This window comes from Bos grunniens, chromosome 19, assembly GCF_055505025.1.
Source record: "Bos grunniens cultivar Pamir isolate PY7600 chromosome 19, Bosgru_T2T1.0, whole genome shotgun sequence".
Taxonomy (NCBI): Eukaryota; Metazoa; Chordata; class Mammalia; order Artiodactyla; family Bovidae; genus Bos; species Bos grunniens.
The window spans coordinates 41,462,617-41,484,489 of record NC_141183.1 but is presented as its reverse complement, the minus strand read 5'-3'; the positions used below and the strand labels follow the sequence as shown (position 1 = coordinate 41,484,489).

Sequence of the window (21,873 nt, the reverse complement as noted above, 5' to 3'; positions counted from 1 at the left end):
TCCCTGAGACCCACACGTCAGAGAGGCAGGCTGGTTTTTCTCCCATCTGCATGCAGTATTTTAGGCTCACAAGCAAGAAGCACTGTATTTTAAGTCCGTGGCTGGCAGAGAGCAGAGGCCCTTGTCCTCATTTGCTCTGTCATCTTAGGTGAGTCATCTTGCTTCCATTTTTGCATCCATAGCATGGGGGGGAGTTTGTTCCCCAGGGCCCCAGGATCCCATGGGGACAACAGAAGGGGCTGCGATAAGAAAGAGACTGGAAAGGGTTAACAGCATACTGTCATTCTGCTTTTCTTTCACCAGAGTTTGAAGCAGTGAGGGCTCCATGGTACACAGAGCCCTCCGTGCATGCATATCCTCACATCTGTCTTAGCTAGGAGTTGTTTACAAAGGACAGAAATTCGCTCAAGCTGGCATCAGTGGTTTGGGGCAGGCTCTCAGTTGTTAATCACATGAGCATCCAGATTCAGGAAATAGGGTTCAGCTGGGATGCGGTGGGACCAGAATGGGATTTCAGAAACAGGTCCCTCTCGCCCTCAGGGGCTGTGCAGTTTCGTTTGTTTCTTGGTTCTCGACTCCCTAGTGACTGTCTCCCACTCTGTCCCATTTCTGTTCCTTTGTGGGGATAAGAGTCTGTAATACTCTGTCCCTTCCTTGCTTGTCCCTGGTCCACCAGGGCTACTCCTGTCTCGATTTTACACGAGTTTGTGTCCCCACTCCACCACCGCCTAATCAGTCAGTTTAGTTCAGTTCAGTCGCTCAGTCCTGTCCAACTCTTTGTGACCCCATGGACTGCAGTACGCCAGGCCTCCCTGTCCATCACCAACTCCCAGAGTTTACTCAAACTCATGTCCATTGAGTCAGTGATGCCATCCAACCATCTCATCCTCCATCGTCCCCTTCTCCTCCTGCCCTCAATCTTTCCCAGCATCAGGGTCTTTTCAAATGAGTCAGTTCTTCAAATCAGGCGGCCAAAGTATTGGAGCTTCAGCTTCAGCATCAGTCCTTCCAATGAACACTCAGGACTGATTTCCTTTAGGATGGACTGGTTGGGTCTCCTTGCAGTCCAAGGGACTCTCAAGAGTCTTCTCCAACACCACAGTTCAAAAGCATCAGTTCTTTGGCACTCAGCTTTCTTTATAGTCCCAACTCTCACATCCATACATGACCACTGGAAAAACCATAGGTTTAATTAGACGGACTTCACGTTTTTCACATCCCTGCCACACTTAGAAAGTGATCGCTGTGTGTCTTCTGGGATAAAGGGACAAGGCAGTTTGTCACCAGAGGCCAGGGACTCGGGCAGGGTGGGGTGGGGATCTGGCTGCCCCTAGGGCTGAGAGTATCAACATGGCACCTCCTCTAACCTCTTTGCAGATCACTAGTCAGGGAGCTCTGCCCTTACTGAATCCAACTTTGTGTTCACTTTCTAAATTCCCAGGAGCAAGTGGGGATGGTCTCAGGTCAAGTGTCCACAGCTGCTGCAGTCACCTGTGGCCTGAGGTCGGCACCAGAGACCAGACATGCCCGGGGGTCCCTGCTGTGGGGACGGTGAGGGGGTGAGCAGGACAAAGACTGGCATCCAGGTGGAATGTCCACATGGTGAGCAGGTCCAGGAACTCACCAGACTCCTTTTCTCCTTTGAAGGCAGGGGACTTTGTCCTCAATCTCTATATCCCCACAGCATCTAGCATAAATACTTGGTAAGTTTTATAATTAATTGATTTTCTCTTTTGGCCGCACCATGCGGCATATGGAATTTTAGTTCCATGACCAGGGATTGAACCCTCGCCCCCTGTAATGGAAGCACAGTCTTAACCACTGGACCACCAGGGAAGTCCTTGGTAGGTTTTAGGCGCTTGAGAAAAGTCTGTTGTTGAACGAGCACCTAGGCCTGTGTGGGGTTGTGGGAGGCCTGACATCCTGCCGAGCGTGACCTTGACCGATCTGGGAACTCAGCCTCTGGCCTCCTGCGTCACATCATCAGACCCTGCTTCACCCCCGTTTCTCCAGGACACCTCACAACCAACCAGGGCCTTCCTGCTGTTTTCAGTTTTTCTTGTTACCATCTGAAGCCCCAAACCGAGAGCCGTTGAGCAGCGAGGCAGGCCGCCCGTGTTTTTTTTCTCAGAATGAGGCATTTGGAACCAATTGTGTGGTGGCCCCTTGGAGTTAGCTGTTTAGAAGTTAAACAACACACACTAACTAATACAGCATTGTAAAAATGTCTTTCCGGACAGTGTCTTGGACTTTTGTGTTTCTGTGGAAACGCCCATCTAAATTTCCTGCTTGATTTTTTTTTTTTTCCTTAATGGTCAGACATTAACTTGGCAAATACAGCTATTTTTTAAAATGCTGCTGATGTGAAAGCAAACGGTGACCATACCTTTCAGAGATAAGACGTCAGCATTCAGTCATTGGAAATAAATGGGTGGTGGTTGACATCCTGCTGGGAGTGTAGAGACCCTTGGCTTAATTAATAATTTCATCTCAGATGCTGCACTCACCCTGTTTTGTGACAGCTTTATTTAGCAGAGTGAGCGACGTGAACGGATGTTTCTTTGCAAGAACAGAGGGATGTAATACTTTGTTCTGTGTTGACTCCCATATTTATTTCTGTATCGGGTCTGTAGCTCTTTCTTATTCTACATGAATCACTTGGATGCATAAATTCAAGGACATATGTTTGCAGCTCTCACACATCTGTCTTGAATTTCATCTTTTCCACCCTGTCTTCTACTTTCCAAACAATTTACCTCCCTCCTTCTCTCTCCCTGCTGTTATTTATTTCATTGTGCCGTGGAACCCTTTCATTTCAAGAGCTGACGGAGGGGAACAATGCAGGCCACACACTCCATTTCTATATAAAGGCATCTTGCAGCATGCTGAGCACAGCTCTGTGTCGGGTGCGAGTCTTTCTGCTCAGGACACAGCTGGTCCGGAGCACATGGCAACCTGGCTCACCGGTTCCCGGTGAGGTAATGTTGCTCCCATCATGGACCAGTCCAGCCCAATTGATGGCGGGCCTTCACGTGCCTGACTCCGGGCAGAATGGGCCCTTATGCCTATCCTCTTTGATCTCTTTTTTCCTGCCTGGGAATTTCTCACATCACTGTAAATGTTTCTTTTCCTCCCCTTGTCATTTGGCTCCGTGGGGACTTCCTGAAGCAGGAAAGTGGTAACAAGGGGTTTAACTGGGCACTCAGAAAGTTCTGCCAAGAAACAGAGCTCTCTGTGCAGCCAGGGCAAAAAAAGAAAAACACCAAAGAACACCAAACAAAAAACCCTGATGAAATAACAATCAAATAGGAAATTGAAAGGAGTAATGTGCTGAGTGTTAATAGCTCCACGGTGGAGCAGGTACGGATGGTGCTGAAATGATAAACATCTCTGTGATAAACATCACAAACCATACTTCCGGCCCCTATTTCATTGGGAGAGAGGACATGGAAACCCTGCTCACCCCTCTGACTTGTAATTTACAGCACTCGGGTTCATAGGTGTTACACAATCGCATTCCTGATTTCCTGGAAGCTCAGGAAAGTTCTGAGCCTATCTGCCTGATTTCTTTTTTGGATAGTAACTTATTTAGTAGTTGTTCCCTGGTGGCTCAGAGGTTAAAGCTTCTGCCTGCAATGCGGGAGACCTGGGTTCGATCCCTGGGTCGGGAAGATCCCCTGGAGAAGGAAATGGCAACCCACTCCAGTATTCTTGCCTGGAGAATCCCATGGGCGGAGGGGCCTGGTGGGCTACAGTCCACCACAAAGAGTCGGACGCAACTGAGTGACTTAAGTTTAGAAACCACGATGAATACGTGAGAACAAAATACTAGCTTGCTTATTTTTCATGCTGCATCTATAGAGTCAAAGGTGAGAAGCTAGTAAATGTACTTCCTTGGCCTGAACATCACCATCATTTTCGTTGTCGTCATCATCATCGTCGTGGTCATCAGGATGTATTGAGTACCTGCCAGGTGTCAGGCACGTCTGACACGCAAAAGCAGCGTAAGGTTTGTGCCCTGGAGGGAGTTGTCAGATGAAAGAGCTACAGTATGGTCTTTGGTTTTGAGCCCTGAAAGAATGAACGCAGTAGGATTCTAGAAGGGTGGGGATCCCTTTTGCTGTTGACTTGCTGGATCACCTCACATCTTTCAAGTTCTCTTGTTCCCATGATTTGTGACCTGTCTCTCTCTCTCTCTCATTGGATCTTTTCACTGGTACCTGGCCCTAGGGGTTCACTTGTGGACGGTAGATCTGTAATGGATATGTCATGCAAGTGCTGCGTTTGAGAGTCAGTAGAGAATCAGAACCTGGAGCTCAAAGGTCATGGCTTGCCAGCCAACCCAGAACTAAGTAGGCGAGGGGAGTTCTGTTGTGCTCCTGCGAGAACCTACACTAACACGGTCTCCGGAGGGAAGGCCTATTTTAGATGAAGACAGTTTGCTAGTATGGGTTTTAATTTTGTTTGTTTGTTTATTTGACCAGCCCACACGTGTGGCTTTCGAAATCTTTGTCCCCCGACCAGGGATCAAATCTGTGCCTCCTGCAATGGAAGAGCCGAGCTGTAACCATTGGGCCTCCGGGGGATTCCCTGTGTTTTTATTTAAAAATTTTTAAATTAAAACAAAACCTTGCTGGCGGTTTTGTTTGTTTTGGGCAAGAATCCTTTTATCAGCTATAGCCAGTTCCTAAACTTGACGTCCTTACATTTTGTGTTGAATCATGAGGATGACTGGTTGTGGGGGATGCATTGATGGCATCTACCGCTTTGGGCTAAGGAGTGGGGAAAGCAGGAGATACCATCGCTTTGATGTGCAGCTTCTGCCAACAGAATCCCCAACCCACAATGAACAGCCCTTCTCCTTCCCCAAAGTCCTTGTTCCTAGGGTTCCTCTCTTTCCTTTTTGTTTTGTTTTTAATCTTTTTTTTTTTTTTTCCAGAATTTATTTCTCTTTGGTGTGAACTTAAACATTCTGGGTTGAACCTATGAGGTGACACATTTCTCAAAGGAGGTGGCAGACCCCAAGAGCCCAGTGTTCCAGCAAAAACACACTGCTCAGGGCGAATGTGGGCAGACTTTCCTAAGAATGTCAACAGAGGGGGGCTCCGCCATGGTACAAACCACAAGAACCCTGTCCCCCCGCAGAAGCGATGGCCTCAGGACATGGTCTCTTCCATTGCAAACCAGTTCTGGCTCCTCATCCTCTCTCCTCTGAAAACTCCCGGGCCCCTGTCTTTATTTCTGCTTCCTTGCCAGCATCTGTCATTCTTAGCCACCCCCTTGCTGTTCCAAACCACTCCGGCCCAGTAGAGGCTTTCATACCAGATGGGGCTTGAGGAAATCCCTCCGTCAGCTTGTGAAACTGCAGCACGGGGAAGCGGAGCAGCCTCTTCGTCTGTGGTGTCGGCCAGAAAGAACTTGGCAGCCATATGTCCCTTTGTGCTCCCAGCAACTGCTCATCTCCTGGCCTGTTGAGTCACTAGAGCAGGAAGTTGTGTGGCAGAGTCAATGAACCTCTTTAATTGGTATTGCAAGTGGAACCAGGTTCCAAGTGTTCAGGGACCAGGACTCTCCAAGCCTGAGGTGAGTGAGAGGGATCAGGAAATATTTTGCAGTTCAGCGCTTTTGAAAGAGTAAGAAGAAAACATGTACATCTTCTGTCTTTATATTTGTGGGCATCATTTTTCCCAGCTTTTACCTTTATAAAAAAAAATTAAAAAAAAAATTTTTTTAAATGTTTTGGCTGTACCTCGTAGATGAGGGACCTTAGTTCCCTGACTGGGGGTCTAACCCTCACCACCTCCCCTCCTACCCCCACCTCCAGCCCCCAGCTTTGGAAGCACAGTCTTAACCATTGGACCACCAGGGATGTCCCTGTCATCATTGCTTATCTCGTTCATTTGTTGGTGGTGGTGGTGATTGAAGCCAGTCCAAAGGTGCAGTTTTCTGAAAGGAGATTTAGTCGCAGACTTGTCTGGTGAGTGACTCCCAGGAGGAAAGGAGATGGAGGCCCTGGCCACTGTGTCTTAGAGCGCTTCTTAACTGCTAGTTGTAGACAGGACGCAACCTCTTTCATGACCACCCACTGTGGCTTCCTCACCAGAGTCACAAAGCTGCAGCCCACTGCTGGAGCTGCAGTCAGGCCCCAGGCCTCCAAGCCATGTGAAATACCAGTTTTTAAAATGTTTATCTTCTTTCTTTTTTAATTTTTTTTTTTTTTGGCCACACCACACAGGCCTGTGGTATACAAATTCCCTACCAGGGATTGAACCCAACCCCTCCCCACTCCCTAGTGAACTTGTAGAGTTCCAACCACTGGACTGCCAGGGAAGTCCCCATTAAATGTCTTATCCTCTCATGCCCACTAGCGTGGCCACCATCAGCCCCTTTTGTCCCGGGTAGTCATGGTTAGACTTAGTGGGCATTTCTTAGTTGTTCTGCCACTCTCCAGTTAGGAGAAAGAAGGATCCAGGGGCTGGATGCTGGTCTGGAAAGTGTCTGTGTTTACATGAAGAAGGGGAGCTTTTGCCCCTCCCAGAGCCGCTGCCGGAGAAGCAGAGCCTCCTCTGCCCCCCCTCCTTCCTCAGAGTCCATCTGCTTACCTTCTGTCAGGAGGTCTCTTATAAACCATTCTGTATTTATTTGTGTGGATTATTCTGAGCCCCATCCCTGGCGGGTCTGGTGGCCCTGTGGTGTCCTGATTGTTACTGTCAAATACTGCTTTTTCTTTTTTTTTAAGAAATTAAAAAAAATATAGTTGTGTTTCAGCTGTACAGTAAAGTGATTCAGTTATAGATAGATATATTCTTTTTTCATATTCTTTTCCCTTATAGGCTGTTACAAAATATTGAATATAGTTCTCTGTGCTAAATAGTAGGTCCTTGTTAGTTATCCATTTTATGTATAGTAGGGGAATGCTGCTTTTTTTTTTTTGACAGAAATGTCTTTGTTTATTTGAAATTTTTTTTTTTTTTAAACACTGATGAGGGCCCAAACTTCGACTTCTGGATGTTAGAAATTTTTTCCAACTTAATGAGGAACTAACAATTGTGCTGTCACTGTTTTCCAAGTTGTCACTAAGATCTTAAGGCTTTTAGTGATCTCTGTGATGTACTTTTAGTCAGATGTTTGCTATAATTACCTTTTATCCTTACATGGGCTTTGGAGAAAGACAGACCTGAATTTGAATCCTATGCTGCTGCTGCTAAGTCGCTTCAGTCGTGTCCGACTCTGTGCGACCCCATAGACGGCAGCCCACCAGGCTCCCCCGTCCCTGGGATTCTCCAGGCAAGAACACTGGAGTGGGCTGCCATTTCCTTCTCCAATGAATGAAAGGAAAAGTGAAAGTGAAGTCACTCAGTCGTGTCTGACTCTTAGCGCCCCATGGGCTGCAGCCTTCCAGGCTCCTCTGTCCGTGGGATTCTCCAGGCGAGAGTACTGGAGTGGGTTGCCATTGCCTTCTCCAGAATGCTGCTTATTAAGTGCTCTTGGAGTTTGATTATGTGCAGGGTTTGTTGCTGTAAATGGACTTTGGTCAGAAAGATTTCATCAGATTCCATACCAGTAGAATCTGGAAGGACACACGTTAGCAGCATTCTCATCTGAGTGTTTACTGTATGCAGGGATGGTTCTAAGCACATCATGTGTGTTACTTATCCTCACGGTAACTCAAGGAAGTAGGTACGACAACACCATTTTGCCACTGAAGAGAGTGAGGCTTGAGAGGCTGTGTAGTTTGCCCAAGTGGCAGAGCCAGCATTCAGACCCAGGCCACCTGCCTGTGGAGCCTGTGCGCCCAGCTGCTACATGTGTTTCCCTCCTGTGCTGATGCAGTGAGGATCGGGGGGCCCTAGAACCCAGAGGTCAGCCTAGAGGAAGGATGAAGGGGCAGGGGTGGTTCTGTGTCGACCCTAAAAGAAGCACAGTGTGCACCCCGCATCCTGGGGACCGGCAGGTCTTTGACAAGTTAAGACGGAAGCAGAGCTTGCTGTTACCCCGTGAAGTGTGTGTGGTGGATGGCTGGCTGCTGACGAGGATAGACATTTCTTAGATAAAGAGATAAAAGGAAGAAGTAGCATATCAGATCCGTCACCTCATACTAGCAGCAATGTGATTTCTGTTGTAAAAAGAGTATCTTGCGCAGCAAAGTGAGGCTGTTACGAATTTAACATGTTCCCACAGCACCAGGCTGGGAGTAGGCAGCACTTACTCTGTAGGGCGGGCTTCCCAAGTGGTGCGCTGGTAAAGAATCTACCTGCCCAATGCAGGAGACGCGAGTTTGATCCCTGGTTCAGGAAGATCTTCTGGAGAAGGAAATGACAACTCACTCCAGTATCCTTGCCTGGGAAATCCCATGGACAGAGGAACCTTGCGGACTACAGTCCATGGGGTCGCAAAAGAGTCGGACACAAGTTAACAACTGAACAATGAAGACAGCTCTAGGGGGCTGTCTCCTGGCCTGGGTCCTCTGTCTGCGGGCGTCCCAAAATGGCACAAGGCGTAAGAAGTTATTTCTCCCATCCCTCCTCTACCAGAATGAGAAACGACAGCTGATGTAGGTGCTACATGGAGTTAGTGGGGTCAGCACATTTTCCCACTTGGTGTCAAGGAGAAATGGCAGTGTCCTCTTTGACCTCATCATCATTTATGACATTTATTGAACACTCACTGTATATCAGGCAGTGTTCTAAGTCTTATATATGTATTAATCATTAATTCATTCTAACAACAGCAATATGGAGCAGGTTATTTTTATCCTCACTTTACTCAAGAATTAGAGGCTCAGAGAGGTGAAGAAATTTGTCCCAGGTCACCCAGCAGGCATGCAGCAGAGTTGGGATTTGAACCCAAGCATCCTGGCTCCATAATCATGTTCTTAACCATTTTACCTACACCATACTGTGCTCTGATAGACAGAAGTACTGAAAAAAGATTTGCGTGACCCACAGGGACCAAACTCAGCCCAGAGCTGTTGGTTCGTGGGGCTGCCCCTACTTGGAATCACAGTGGTTTCATGGAGGATGTTTGAAACAGTTAAGCGTGTTTGATTGAACACACAGAGCCATTCCTGGCACGTTCCCTAAACTAGGATGGAGCCAGGCTTCCTTCTGGCCCCTTTTGCTCACTTCTCCTGGCAGTTGCTATGTGTTAATGCCTGTACAGAAGTAGTTGTAAAATAGCTTTGACGTTGACCGTTTTTACCATTTTCTACTTCTAAACAGTAATGTTCCTAAAGGCGGGCCTGGTGTCTCACCCGCTTCGTGTCCTTTGCAGCACTTTGATTAGTGTTGAATATTATTCACACCTGATGAGTGTCTGGTGGATTGGACAGCCCACCTAGGTCAGCTGTAAATCAGCTGGAAAACTTACCATTCTGGGGTCTGGGGAAACGAAGAGTAGATTTCTAACATCTCTTCTACACAGTTCTTCTACATCTAGTCTTTTTCTTTCTCTACAGCCTGGAGTAGCAGAGACAGACCCAGAAGGAGGGTGTGCAGTATACTTCACACCTGGCGCTTTGCACGAAGCAGTGTAGACGTGTTATTTTGTAAACCTCTTGCTCTACGACCCTTAGGGCACAGGTCCTCCTTCTGAACGCAACTGTAGTGAAAGGGAAATTGATTGTTAATCTAGTTTCAGAGATATGTCCACTGGGAGGACTTTGATTTCTCAATAACGTGGTGCAGGTTCCAATCAGCCCAGCCCAGCCCAGCCCACCCGCCCCTCTTCCTTGATCTCACCAGTCCTTTCTCTGTGTTGGCTCCAGGCAGAGGAGAGCTGGAGAAGGGAGGGGATGAGGGTCACTGTTAGATAAAGGGAGATGAGCTCTAATTCCACCAGCACTGGCTTTGACTGATGTGTTCTGCAGTTTAAAGAGAATAAGGAACGCCTCTCCAAGTCTCCCAAAAGCACAAGGAAGAAGCCCTTTAAATGGCTCAACTTGACTGTCGCTGGGCGTCCAGTCTGGTTGGCCTGTCCACAGTGTCTCCTCTCTTCCTTTTTTTTTTCCTCTCTTCCTTTCTTCCTTCCATTCAATCATTTCTCCATTTGCTCACCATCGTTTACTGAACCAGGTAACATGTGCCAAGCACTGTACTTGGCCAGCTGCTGTACCAGGCTGGGGAACTGCAATCTTAGGCCAAATCACACACTGGGACTCCTGCCTCAGAAGCAAGGCTTGGTCTTAACTCCGGGAATATGAGGACAGGGTCCTAGTAGAGCATTTAGAATGGCCCTGGAATAACAATAACAACAGCAACAATAGAAGCTAACGCTTACACAGTACCTAATCTGGGTCATGCTCTATTCCTTTTTGTCTTGGCCCTGCCATGTGGCATGCAGGATCTTAGTTCCCCGACCAGGGATCGAACCCGCGCCCCTTGGCGTGGAAGCGTGGAGTCTTAGCCACTGGACCACCAGGGAAGTCCCTGGCCCTATTCTAAACACTTTATACATCGACTCTTCACAACAGCCCAGTGAAATGTAGGTGCTGTCATCTCCATTTTGCAAGTGGCAGGAGCAGAGTTGGACCTGGGCTCCCGAGCCTGTGCTGAGCAGCCTCCAGTGTCCACGCCGTCTTGACACTGGGCAGTAGGGCCTGGGGTGGGGGGTTTCCCTCTGACTGTGCGTGTATGATGGGCTGTGGTCGTGTTTGGTGAGAAGGGGTGGGACACTTTTGAGGCTCTGTTTTCACAGACTGCTTACAAAGAGGATGGCGTTGACTGTCGCCAGCCTTCGGTGGAAGGGCTGGGGTGAGGTCTGCCTGAGAAGGTTCCAGCTGACCTTGCCAAGGGGCCGGCTGATGAATCCTCCATCTGTGTTAGCTTTGGCTTGATCCCACAGTTTCGCAGCAGCTGTTGAGAAATAAAAACTTAGACCCCCAGTCAAGTGCAAGACCCAAGCCTCCGAATGAGAGGCGGATTCCATATCACCCTCAGGAGCTGGGGCTTCTCAGAAATGGCCGGGTGGCATTTCCCTGTGGCAAGCGCGGGTGCTGACTAATCCCACCAGGGTTTCTGATCAGCTCGGCTTCAGAGTCTGCATTTTTACAGTTTACCAGTTCCCAATCCCATCCCTTTTGATTTTTGCTTCGTAGTTTCGTGGGTCACTGTAACAGCGTTTCTGGACAACATTCCTGGGACGATAGTTCCAACCACAGCCCTGGATTGCTAACCAGAACCAGCCGCCAGGCTGAGGAATGGGAACTGTTAAGTAACCCGATAGCCCGGTTTGTCATCCTTTTTTTGCTTTTGGCCAAGTCGAGCTAATCTTGTCTCCTGTTTCTTTTTGTCTGTTTCATCTTTGCTTCTGGATTCTAGGCTCTGGGCATTTGCTGGGAACCCATTCTCTCGGTTGCCTGGCCTCTGGGTAGCTATGAAAGGAGGTGGGATGTGGCATGGAAATGAACTCTGGGTGGACATTGTGCCAGGACAGTCACTGGGGAGAGAGCAGGCTTTGGATGGAAGAGTCACGGGGTCTCTCCTACATGCAGCGGTGGCCCTTCCAGTGAGCTAGCTCTTCGTCTTTTCAGCCCAGATCACCTGGAAGGAGTTCTTGCCCTCAGTCCACCTCCCTGGTCCAGGCGCCGGGACGGGAACCTCCTGACTCAGCTTGTCTCCCTCCTACGCTCCTTGGTAGCAGACTGTATGGTATTTCCCACTTTCAAGCAGAATCAGACATAAGGTCAGAGTTCTCTTAAGAGAGAAAAGCAAAATCCAGAGCGTCCGCTTAAAAAATAAATATCCAGATGCCTCTTAAAATCTGGAAATCCAAAATGGGAGGTGGATGAAAGAAAAAGGGGAGGGGAGAAGACATCAGACCACATAAAACTGGCCCCCAAATATGTGTGTGTTTGTAGAAGGTGCTTACGGCAAAAAGACCACTGGCTACAAAAGGAAATCCCCGCTTTCTGAGGAGTTTTATGTGCAGCCTACCCTACGGTTGATTGATTTAACTTTAAAATAGAGTTGACAGAAAAATGTTTTTTGAAAAGGATGCTGACAAGACAAGGGGGAAATAAGCATAAATTTGATTCAGATATTAATGATGTGCCCCATGTGTGTAATGCTTTAGTTTTCAGAGCGTCTCCATACACGTTACCTCGTTTAAGTTCCGTATTCATCCTGTGGGGTGTGTATGACCGTGCTCGGCCAGCAGGTGTGACCTGCCCAAGGTGTGGTACTGTGTCACCCCCTGACATCTATTGAGGCATCCCGGCAGGATGGAAACCCAGCCCCTCCGAAGCCTGTTGACTTACTCCACCGCTGTTTTTTTCCTCCCAAGAAGAACTTTGAGATAATGTAGAAGCACTTATGCTCCTGACTGTGTTTAAATGCTCTAACATCATACCAAGGAGGACTTTGAACTCATTTCTTGGGGATCCTTAAAAAATAGTGACATTAGCGCTCTGTCCCAGGTGGTTCTGCTCTTCACCATCCTGAAGGCAAAGGGATGAATCAGAGACCACTGATGGTGCTCGGCTCTGAATGAGTTGGGGAAGATGGCAGCCGCATACAGTGTGGTTTTAATGTCCCGCCTTTCACCATTTCATCATCTTAGAGTTTAGGCAAATGCTGGTTCTCATTAGGGGAAGTTTTCGCAAGAGTAAAGATGGAGCAGTATCATAGTTCTCCCAGTTGAATCAAGGTTATGCCATGTACTAAAGTGAACTGTTAAAAGAAGGTGATCTTTTTCTGGAGTCCATAGAGCTCTTGGAATCAGGTTCAATCACAGGCTTCAAGAAATTCACAAACTCTATGAAATTACAGACTTTTTCATATATGGGTATTTTCCTCTGGGGAAAGGATCTGTATGTAGCTTTTATCGTCAAAAGTGATTGTGACCCCAAAATGGTTATGAAACCAGAGTCTTAAGAGGGCTTTTTGGAAACCTTGAGTGGACTTGAGATGTTACCCACACTTGAAAAGGCACAGAGATGAATCTTGGTGATCGTTTCTTTAGCGCATTTCCAGTTGGCATAAAAGAATCATCAAAGTGGGCCTGTGGGACATCAAAGTGGGCCTGTGGGACTTTTCTAACACAAGGTTCTCTTTCTGATTCAGGTATCAAAATGAACATGGTTGAAATGATCATTCCTGTGCCTCCTGCACAGTTTCAGAGCAGAGTAACCAGGATACTACAACCTGAGACAGATCATCCCGAGCAAATATGATATGACAGTAACTTGTGCTTAGTCGCTCAGTTGTGTCCGACTCTTTGCGAACCCATGGACTGTAGCCTGCCAGGCTCCTCTGCCCATGGGACTTTTTCCAGGCAAGAATACTGCAGTGGGTTGCCGTTTCCTCCTCCAGGGGATCTTCCCGACTCAGGGATCAAACCCACGTCTCCTGCGGCTCTTGAATTGCAGACAGATTCTTTACTGCTGAGTCATCGGGGAAGCCTGATATTACTGTACCTCCCATATTTAAAATACCCTCCCTTTGACCTCATCAGGTATTTTTCTAGCGGCAGTCCCATTTCTTTTCTCCCTTTACAGCAAAACTCTTAAAGAGAATTGCCTGTAGTCACTACCTCAGCCCCTTATCTGCCATTTTCTTCTCTTTTTATAACCTCTCTTCTTTCTGTTGTTCTCCTCTTGATGTTTCACATGTCGGCAGGAGTACTCGGGCTGGTCTGGGTCCCAGGCCCACTGTAGACGTGTGTGTTGGATAGAGGTGCTGTCCCTTTTCATTCCAGTGTGTGTGTCAGCTTCACCCCTGCACTGACTACCCTCCCCCCAACCCCATCAAGATCATGTGTGACCACCGGTCTGTTCTCTATTCTCATCCTACGCAACGTCTCAGCAGCATTTGACCCAGTGACCTACACTCTCCTCTCTAAAACACTTTCCACGCCTGCCTATTGAGACACCAGAGTCTCCTTTTTTTTTTTTCCCTTTTTTTCCTATGTCTCTCATCACTCCTCAGCCTGCCATGGGTGTCCCTGGCTCTCCCCTAAGGGTCCCTTTTCCTCCAATGCCATGCTTTCTCCTTGGAATGACCTCACCCGGGGCCCATGGCCCCTAACAGCATCTAGGCACTGAGGATCCCTGATTTGTATCTCATCCCTCCACCCCCTAGTCTGGATTTCTTTTTATTTCTTTATTTTTAAACAGTAACTTTTCTTACTTGTTTGCCTGTGTCAGGCCTTAGTTGAGGCATGCAGCATCTTCGTTGCATCACGTGGGATCTTTTGTTGTGTCTCATGGGCTCTCTAGTTGTGGCACACAGGCTCCAGGCTGGGGGCTCTGTAGTTGCATTGTGTGGGTTTAGTTGCCCTGCGACATGTGGGATCTTAGTTCCCTGACCAGAGATCAAACCCGTGTTCCTTGTATTGCAAGGTGGGTTCCTAACTACTGTACCACCAGGGAAGTCCCTACTCTGCATTTATAAACCAGGTGCCTACTTGAAATCTCCACTTGCATGTCTAACAGACACCTCAAATGACTCTTCTATCTTGATTTTTCCCCTCTCAGACTTCTTGCTCTGCCACTGTCCCTCATCATGGTTAGTGGAACTCCTTGACACATTTTTGCTCAAGCCTCCAAGTCACAGTACAGTGCCCCCTTGACCTTTTTCTCTCCCTCACGCCTTCCTTACACCCATTTGTCAACCTGCCCTATTGACCGTCTTCAAAATGCACAGCCATGTCCTCACCTTCTGTGCTGCTGCAGCCCAGGCCCTTGTCGCTGCTCTCCACTCCTGCCTGGGCCCTTGGCAGTGGTCTCCCGAGTTGGTCTTCCCCTGATGTCTGTCTGTTCACAGCAGCCACAGTGACCTTTTAAAAGATAAACCAGGCTGCACCACTCGCCTTAACCCTCAGCAGCTTCCTGTTACAGTTGGCCCTGCGTATCCTGGATTGGTTCCAGGATCCTCATAGATACTAAAATCCGTGGCTGCTCCAGTCTCATATACAAAATAGCATGGTATTTGCATATAACCTACGCACATACTCAGGTATACTTTACATCATCTCTAGATTGCTTATAATTCCTAATACAGTGTACATATAACACACAGTTATACATATGATGTAAGACTATATAAACAGTTGCCTGTGCTTGGCAATTTAAGCTTTGATTCTTGGAACTTTCTTAATTTTTTTTTTCTGAACATTTTTGATCTATACTTGGTTGAATCTGTATATATGGAACCTATAGATATGGAGAGCTGACTGTATGCTTAGAATAAAATTCTGTTATTTTTACCAGTCTACAGGGCTTGAAACATCCAGTCTGTGAGTGCCCTTCTGGCCTCACTGTGGCCCCTGACTGTCTGGCTGCATCCACTCTTGCCTTCCCTATTCAGCCTTCCCCCATTTGCACATGACTGTTTCATGCTGTTACTGAGGTTTGTGCTCAAATGCCAGTTCTTCAAAGATTCCTTCCACAGCACTCACTAAAACCCACCCAGCATACCTTTGCTCTTACCCTGCCCTGGCTTCCTTTTATTATCTGTAAGTGCTTGAAATTATTTTCATCAGATCAGATCAGTCGCTCAGTCGTGTCCGACTCTTTGTGACCCCATGAATCGTAGCACACCAGGCCTCCCTGTCCATCACCAACTCCTGGAGTTCACTGAGACTTGCGTCCATCGAGTCAGTAATGCCATCCAGCCATCTCATCCTCTGTCGTCCCCTTCTCCTCTTGCCCCCAATCCCTCCCAGCATCAGAGTCTTTTCCAATGAGTCAGCTCTTCGCATGAGGTGGCCAAAGTACTGGAGTTTCAGCTTTAGCATCATTCCTTCCAAAGAAATCCCAGGGCTGATCTCCTTCAGAATGGACTGGTTGGATCTCCTTGCAGTCCAAGGGACTCTCAAGAGTCTTCTCCAAGACCACAGTTCAAAAGCATCAATTCTTTGGCGTTAAGCCTTCTTCACAGTCCAACTCTCACATCCATACATGACCACAGGAAAAACCATAGCCTTGACTAGATGAACCTTTGTTGGCAAAGTAATGTCTCTGCTTTTGAATATGCTGTCTAGGTTGGTCATAACTTTCCTTCCAAGGAGTAAGCGTCTTTTAATTTCATGGCTGCAGTCACCATCTGTAGTGATTTTGGAGCCCAGAAAAATAAAGTCTGACACTGTTTCCACTGTTTCCCCATCTATTTCCCATGAAGTGATGGGACTGGATGCCATGATCTTTGTTTTCTGAATGTTGAGCTTTAAGCCAACTTTTTCACTCTCCACTTTCACTTTCATCAAGAGGCTTTTTAGTTCCTCTTCACTTTCTGCCATAAGAGTGGTGTCATCTGCATATCTGAGGTTATTGATATTTCTCCTGGCAATCTTGATTCCAGCTTGTGTTTCTTCCAGTCCAGCATTTCTCATGATGTACTCTGCATATAAGTTAAATAAACAGGGTGACAATATACAGCCTTGACGAACTCCTTTTCCTATTTGGAACCAGTCTGTTGTTCCATGTCCAGTTCTAACTATTGCTTCCTGACCTGCATACAAATTTCTCAAGAGGCAGATCAGGTGGTCTGGTATTCCCATCTCTTTCAGAATTTTCCACAGTTTATTATTATTTTCATATATACATATATGTAAAATACATGTTCATATAATATATATATTCATATTATGTTGTAGCTGCACCGGGTCTTAGTTGCAGCGCACAGGATCTTCGTTGCAACATGTGGGATCTCTAGTTGTAACGTGCAGACTTAGTTGCTCTGTGGCATGTGAGATTTTACTTTCCCGGACCAGGGGATTGAATTTGTGTCCCCTGCATTGCAAGGTGGATTCTAAACCACTAGACTGACTGCTGGAGCACAAGCCAGGGAAATGCCCCTGCTTTGTTCTTTCTTGTATCCCTTGTGCTTAAACCAGGGCTGGCACATAGTAAGTGCTCAGATAATATCTGTTGAATGAATTTCAGCTCTCTTGTAAAAAAAATATGTAGGGAAAAGCAGTGTATTTATAACTGTGAGATATAGGTATATCTCCTAAACATCAGTAAGTAGAATAAAGATGAGCAAAAAAATGAGGCATCATTTTTTTTTTCTATCCAATTGAAAAAAACCAATGGTAGTGATAACAGTTGGTGAGGGTACCAGGAAATGGGTGCTGTGATTTACCATTGGTGGAAATATAAAATCGTCTACGTTTTCATAAATGATGAGTCATGGGTGATTTTTATCTCAATTTTTGTGGCTGTGTTTTCCATTTTTTTGCATAGTTACTTTTCTCCCCCAATAATTCCTTTTTAAATCATAAAAATCTGATAATTTTAATCCCCACCCCTTTCCTCGCTCTCTCTTTTTTTTTTTTTTATTAACCTGGCTGGATCCTGGTACGAGCAGACTTATAAACCTGATTCCAGCAGTAGGATGGTCTTGTTTTGTTGTTGAACCTCTCAGAATGTTTCATCTGAATCCTATATCAGGATTCTCAGGAACAGTGCAAAATCAGTCACTGAAAACTGTGTGTGCAGAGTCACTCTTGATCAGAAATCCTGGCTGGTTTGGGGTGCCCATCGGAAATGTGGGGCTGGGAAAAACATGCAGCCTTAATGGGGGCCCACCCAGTTAAAGGTGGGGTCCCACAACACTTCCTGCCAAGACCCAGGTCTCCATAGGCAGGGGAAGCCTCCCATTTCTTGTCTGATAGATACCCTGCCTGACTCCCTGGCTGCTTGGGACTGAGTTGAAAACAATGATCACAGCCACACACGCCTTTCCGTCTGCTGTGCGTGGCTGATGCCCGTTTCCCTGGACACCTCCACACCCTGTTCTGTCAGTGCCTGCACAGCCAGCCCTCACACAGCCAGCCCTCCTGTCTGGGCCCCAGATCCCCAGAAGGGAGGCTTGCAGGTGACAAGCCAGCGGGCCATCCTGCGGCCTAAGCCTTGTTTCTTTTCTCCTCTGGAGGTGCGCTGTTAGTTTGATGATGATTATGTCATTTCTGGACTTGGCAGTTCAGTTCCAGAGTACCTGGCGGCTCACCTGAGCGGCGTCCCCCCAGACGTCTGGGAGCTCACCAAAGAGCCAGCACTCACTGGGCTGCGAGCCCTGGGCTGTCGCCTTTATGCTTTCTCTGCCTCAGTCCTCTTCGACCTTGGCCCTCTGACAGTTGGCACAGCTGACCGCAGGAACCTGCCAAGGACCAGGGGTTGTTTTGAGTGGCACAGGGAACTGAGGGTTGGGGCTGGCTGAGGGTTGTGCTTCCCTGGTGTTCGCAGGCTGAGTGGCACACGCTTAGAGCGACTACTGATACTCCCTGTGCAGGGACCTGGTGAAGTGGGGAGAGGGGCTGATTTCAGTATTGGTCACCTGTTGGATACCCTTTGTCCCTTCTCCCTTGGGGCCAAGGGGACACAGCCCATTACCTGCCTGCTGATTGGGTGGAGAGTCGCCAATAATAAGCCCCGCTTCCTGCCTCAACCACCTGGTGGATATCTGATTGTGTTTGAAAAATGCCTGATCCATCTTCATTATGCTTCTTAGAGACAGTGCCTGTCGGGGAAGTAGGAGTGAAGAGACCACCAGGACAAATGTGGTCCTCTGTTGGCGTCTGCTGTGACTTAAGCCTGGTTGAGACTCAGACCCAGGGTCCCCTCCATTGTCTCAGACCTCAGGACAAGTGAGATTGTAGCTTCTCTTGTCCCTTTTGCCCAGCCAGTCCTGCTCTTAGTCAGTAATTCATGTATCTGTACCTTCGTGTTTTCCAGCCTACTTCAGGAGGCTCCAAAGAACTCTGCCATCTTGGATTTAACCACCTTCTTTTACTTTTCTTCTCACAGCTTAAACTTTGGAACAAATATCGAATTTCCAACATTCCATCGCTCATATTCTTAGACGCCACTTCCGGGAAGGTCGTGTGCAGGAACGGGCTGCTGGTGATCCGCGATGACCCAGAGGGTAAGACCTTGCCATGTCTTCCCACCCTGCCCTCCTCCCTGTTGGTAGAGAGTGTAAAAAGGAAATACATGAGTGCGGGGTTATTTGGCTAGAGAATATTGTCTTGATGAAATTATAGTATTCTCCAGGTCATGGTTAAGGTTTTTACAGAGATCAGAATGTCCCTCGTGGGGGCTTTAATTCATGGGCCAAAGGAGAAGGAATCTGAAAAAGGAAGTTTAGCTTTGAGGGCTGAGGAGGCCGTTGAGAAGCAGTTTGAGCCCAGCTACTGACTTACATTGCTGTTTCAGCAGCAGCTCTCACCTCCACAATCAAGAGGCAGCCTGTGTGGTTTGGGGATTTTTTTTTTTTTTTTTTCTCTTGAAAATGTTACCATAGCATGGGGGAGGAAGGAGAGGGTGATATGAATGGAGAGAGTAGCATGGAAGCATATACACTATCATATATAAAATAGATAGCCAATGGAAATTTTCTGTATGACTCAGGGAACTCAAACTGAAGCTCTATAACAACCTAGAGGCGGGTGGGAAAGGGTATGAGGTGGGAGGGAGGCTCAAGAGGGAAGGAACATATGTATACATATGGCTAATTCATGTTGATGCATGGCAGAAATCAAACGAATGTTGTAAAGTAGTCATCCTTCAATTAAAAATAAATAAATTAGAAAATATATATTACGATAGCAAAGTTGCAGTCTCTGTGTTGCTCTCCTGGCCCTAGCGCCCCTCATTTCTTGAAGTGAAAAAGTGAAAGTGTTAGTCACTCAGCTGAGTTCAGCTCTTTGCAACCTCATGGACTGCAGCCCATCAGGCTCCTCTGTCCATGAGATTATCCAGGCAAGAATACTGGTATGGGTTGTCATTCCCCTCTCCAGGGGATCTTTCTTACCCAGGGATCGAACCCGGGTCTCCTGCATTGCAGGCAGATTCTTTACCATCTGAGCCACCAGGAAAGCCTCATTCCTTGGTGTTGCCCAAATCCTAAGCCTTGGTCTTCCTGTCCAGCTGGGTGGATGGCCGTGTCTGGGTGACTCTCGTCACCTTGCTCAGAGGCTGTCCAGGGCCTGTTTCTTTCCCCTGGGCACTGGAGTCATACAAAGGCTATAAGATCTTCCGTCCCTCATGTATTCATCCAATTACAGAGTTCAGCCCTAATCACAAATTTTCCCAGTAAAAATTTCATCTTCAAAAAATTGCCCTCAGTAAAAACCAGGGCAGTTACAATAGAACCAAGTCTTTATCTTCTGAAGTGTAAACACACAGGCACGCACGCATTCACACCCCTGCCCCCAACTCTGAAGCTTGTTAAAAACCCAGCTTCCCCAGCCCTACCCCCAGAGATTTTTGGTTCCATGTGTTTCAGGGTGGACTCAGCCATCTGCTTTTCCAGCCAGGATCTGCTTCTCTCTCCCGCTCCCCATCCACCCCAGGCGATTTTGAGCCAGTGGTCCCTGGACCACCCTGTGAGAAAACGCTGTTCTGTTGAGCGGGGAGCATATTGTGTGCTCTTCCTGCCTGGGGCTTATGTGTCATCAGAATGTCAACCATCTGGGTCGAGTGGTTTTGCACTTTCCTTTCACTAGACTGAAATTCTCCTCTCACTTGGTTCCCTGGGCCCCAACCCAGACCAGCTGAATCAAAATCTCTGGAGGTGGGACCCAGGAGCATCAGATTTTAAAACTCCCTGGCTGATTCTAAAATGTAAAGTTGGGAGCCACTGAGAGCCCGGGGTTGAAATTGAAGAAACTCACAGTTAATGGGCTTCCCTGGTGCATCAGTGGTAAAGAATCCGCCTGCCAATGCAGGAGATGCAAGTTCTATCCCTGGGTCAGAAAGATCCCCTGCAGGAGGAAATGGCAACCCGCTCCTGTATTCTTGCCTGGGAAAGTCCTGTGGACAATGGAGCCTGGTGGGCTACAGTCCATAGAGTCACAAAGAGTCGGACATGCTCAGTGACTGAGCATGCACGCATACTTGGTTAATACCCAAGGCAGTGATTCCCCAACCGTCCCATTGTCACAGTTACTTGGGGAGTCATTTGGCCTTGTTTTGGCCGTGCAATCTTTAGCCCTGCCCCAGGATCCTGAGATAGGGGTGGGGAAGGGGGTGGCGGGTAACTTTGGCTTCTGTACTTTTCAAAAGCTCCCCAGGAGATGGGTCCTGTGATCCTCCAGGTTCCTCCAGGAACCATGGCTTTGAGGATAGGTAGGGATCTGCCATGAACGAGTCCTGCTTTTATTCCTGCTCTAGCTGCCAGTCCTATGGATATGTTAGCCAATACCATTTGGTGATAAAGTTGTCGCGCTCTGCATCCTGGAAGCCTCTTGGGTCAGAGGCCCCGAGGAAGAGTCTTAACCTTCTCGCCATCTGTTGCCTGTTTCAGGTTTGGAATTCCCCTGGGGACCTAAACCCTTCAGGGAAGTCATTGCAGGGCCCTTGCTTAGAAGTAACGGGCAGTCCCTGGAGAGCAGCAGCCTGGAGGGGTCTCACGTGGGAGTCTATTTCTCCGCACACTGGGTGAGTGCTGGGTCCCTCTTTCATCCAGACAGAAGGGAGCAGTGATGTCGCCGCTGAAACTAGCTGGGGTTGGCTTCTGGAGGTGTGACTGCTCAGGTGTCATTTCCTGGCATTCCTGCTCTCTCCTGGGCCTCGTGCATTGCTGGCATGCTTCCAGTGCTTACTGTTACGAATGATATTAGCAGCAAGAAAAGGACTTCTTTGGACTGGCCTGAAAGGAAGGTCCTTCCCCCTAAAAAATACATAAATAAAAAGAGGAGTCCTCCTAACCCATTCTGATAAGGCTCCCCACGTTCCCTTAGGGGATTCATTTTAACAGCTGCCCGCTGACCCCAGATGCTCACCATCACAAGAGGCACATTTATTTCTGCCTCTTCCATAAACTGGAAATGCGATCCACATCCAGCGTGGGTCTTGCTGAACCGGCCTCTGCTGGCAGGCGGCTGGGACTGGGGCAGGAGAAGGCAGGACGGAGGCCGAAGGCTCCCATTCAT

At 47.7% G+C, this 21,873-nt stretch overlaps 1 protein-coding gene across 2 annotated transcripts in view; it reads left to right on the top strand.

Annotated features, from left to right (window-relative positions):
• The window catches only part of NXN (nucleoredoxin), a 162,987-nt gene that overhangs the window by 118,834 nt on the left and 22,280 nt on the right, over nucleotides 1–21,873 (top strand). For both annotated transcript variants that reach the window (XM_086359843.1, XM_086359844.1), the window contains exons 2-3: nucleotides 18,746–18,863; nucleotides 21,246–21,379. In XM_086359843.1, the coding sequence (XP_086215969.1) occupies nucleotides 18,746–18,863; nucleotides 21,246–21,379 (252 nt within the window). The remainder of the gene's footprint in view (nucleotides 1–18,745; nucleotides 18,864–21,245; nucleotides 21,380–21,873) is intronic.